The sequence below is a fragment of the Bison bison genome, unplaced genomic scaffold (assembly GCF_000754665.1).
Source record: "Bison bison bison isolate TAMUID 2011002044 unplaced genomic scaffold, Bison_UMD1.0 scf7180017864383, whole genome shotgun sequence".
In the NCBI taxonomy this organism is placed as follows: domain Eukaryota; kingdom Metazoa; phylum Chordata; class Mammalia; order Artiodactyla; family Bovidae; genus Bison; species Bison bison.
In genome coordinates, this window is record NW_011494955.1 from 183415 (window position 1) to 185228 (window position 1814).

The following is a 1814-nucleotide window of genomic DNA, read 5'->3' on the forward strand; positions in this document are numbered from 1 at the left end:
TGCACAGGGCGACGACTCCGGGTCGGCCACGGGCACAGACAGGCCTTGACGGACGACCCGGAGAACAACCCCGCGCCGGGCGGTCCCCCGACAGCCGAGGAAACAAGAACCCGGGAAGACGGGACGTTTGCTGAGGTCACGGGACATACAGGGCACAGTTGGGACCTCCTAGGCTGTCGTACCTACCCACTCCCGTTTCCGCGGGCCTGAGGAGCCCCCTGGACACCAACCACGGTCCAACAACTAGGTCCATCCGCCCGCGACCGACAGAGAAGCAACCATCTGAATCCGGAAGTCCCGCCCTCCAAGGCGTGGCCGTCCCGGAAACGCCTATTTCCTGGGCTATCATTGGTCAATACTGGTGTGAACGCACAGTGAGGGAAGTTCTGGGTAGTGTAGTTCAAGTCGCGTGAGCCGTGATGCGGTGCGTCCAGTCTAATCACCTAGGCAACGACTCGACGGCACCGCGATAGGCTCAGGGAAAAGCGACATAGACGTCCACGAGCCTGGAGCCAGTGAGGGTCAGGATTTGGGCGTTTTCGCCTGGCCTCAGATGGTGGGGCGGGACTTCCGGCGTCGCCATTGCAGTCTTAGTTTTGTGCCTGGTGGGGCTGCAGGAGACACACCCTGGGACGTGAGGCGAAGGCCCCCAGGGGGACGTTCTGGGACCCTCTTCGCACCTTGGCACTCCCTTTTACCCTCGGCTTACCGCTCCTCCTTCCTAAGCCTCGGTTTCTCCACGCCCCGCCTTCGTCCCAAGTTCCGGGGAGGCAGCTTCCGTTTCATACTGGGGACGGTCGAAGCACTGAGTGCGACCATCAACCTGCGTCACCCCTCCCAGTGTTTGTGGGGGTGTTCGGGTGAGCGCGCAGGCTCGTCACGGCCGCCGCCTGACACGGCCCCGCCCAGCCCACAGGCTGTAACCGGTCTTGCAGAGTCGCCGATGGACCCGAGGCAGGTGAGTGGCAGGTGAGATGAGACAGGTCCTCACCTGCTGAGATCCCCGCCCTTGTGACCCTGGGGTCTGTTAGGGGATGGTGGCGTCCCGAACTCGGCCTGCACATGAGTCTGGGCCCCTGAGAGTCACTTTCCCCTGGCATCCTGAACCTAGGCCAGAGGTTATGTGGAGCGGATCACATGGGATAGATCTGGAAAGGTGTCCGTGACACAGAGACCAGCATGTGCCAATTGCTTGGAGGTGGGCATAAGGTGACAGTGTTGAGGGAAACGACAGATCTCCATTTCTTCTGGTGGAAATAGAGAGCAGAGGAACTGGAGACAGGCCCGGAAAGGGAGGCTGGGGTGCTGGGCCTCTATTCTCAGTGTGGTGCGGGTCACGGGAAATTTAGAGCAGAGGAGGAGGTGATCTGAATCAGATCTTAACAAGCCTGTGGATGCTGAGTGAAAAGACTGGAAAGTGGGATGAGACTGGAGGCCCGAAGATCATGGAGGAGGTGACTGCAGTAGTCCCGGTGTGTGGTTTTGGTGGCTAGAGCAGGGAGGTGCCTGTAAGGTAGGAGAAGTGGTTGGCTCCTGGATGTAATTTTTAGGGTGGACTAGATTTCCTGATCACTTCATGGCAAATAGATGGGGAAACAGTGGCTGACTTTATTTTTCTGGGCTCCAAAATCACTGCAGATGGTGATTGCAGCCATGAAATTAAAAGACGCTTACTCTTTTAAAGGAAAGTTGTGACCAACCTAGATAGCATATTCAAAAGCAGAGACATTACTTTGCCAACAAAGGTCCATCTAGTCAAGGCTATGGTTTTTCCAGTGGTCCTGTATGGATGTGAGAGTTGGACTATAAAGAAA

The 1814-nt window shown here is 57.3% G+C and overlaps 1 protein-coding gene across 2 annotated transcripts in view; it reads left to right on the forward strand.

Moving 5' to 3' along the window:
• The first annotated feature begins 553 nt into the window (after nucleotides 1-553).
• ZNF132 (zinc finger protein 132) overlaps nucleotides 554-1814 on the forward strand; it is a 10569-nt gene continuing 9308 nt past the window's right edge. For both annotated transcript variants that reach the window (XM_010857630.1, XM_010857631.1), the window contains exon 1: nucleotides 554-958. In XM_010857630.1, the coding sequence (XP_010855932.1) occupies nucleotides 554-958 (405 nt within the window). The remainder of the gene's footprint in view (nucleotides 959-1814) is intronic.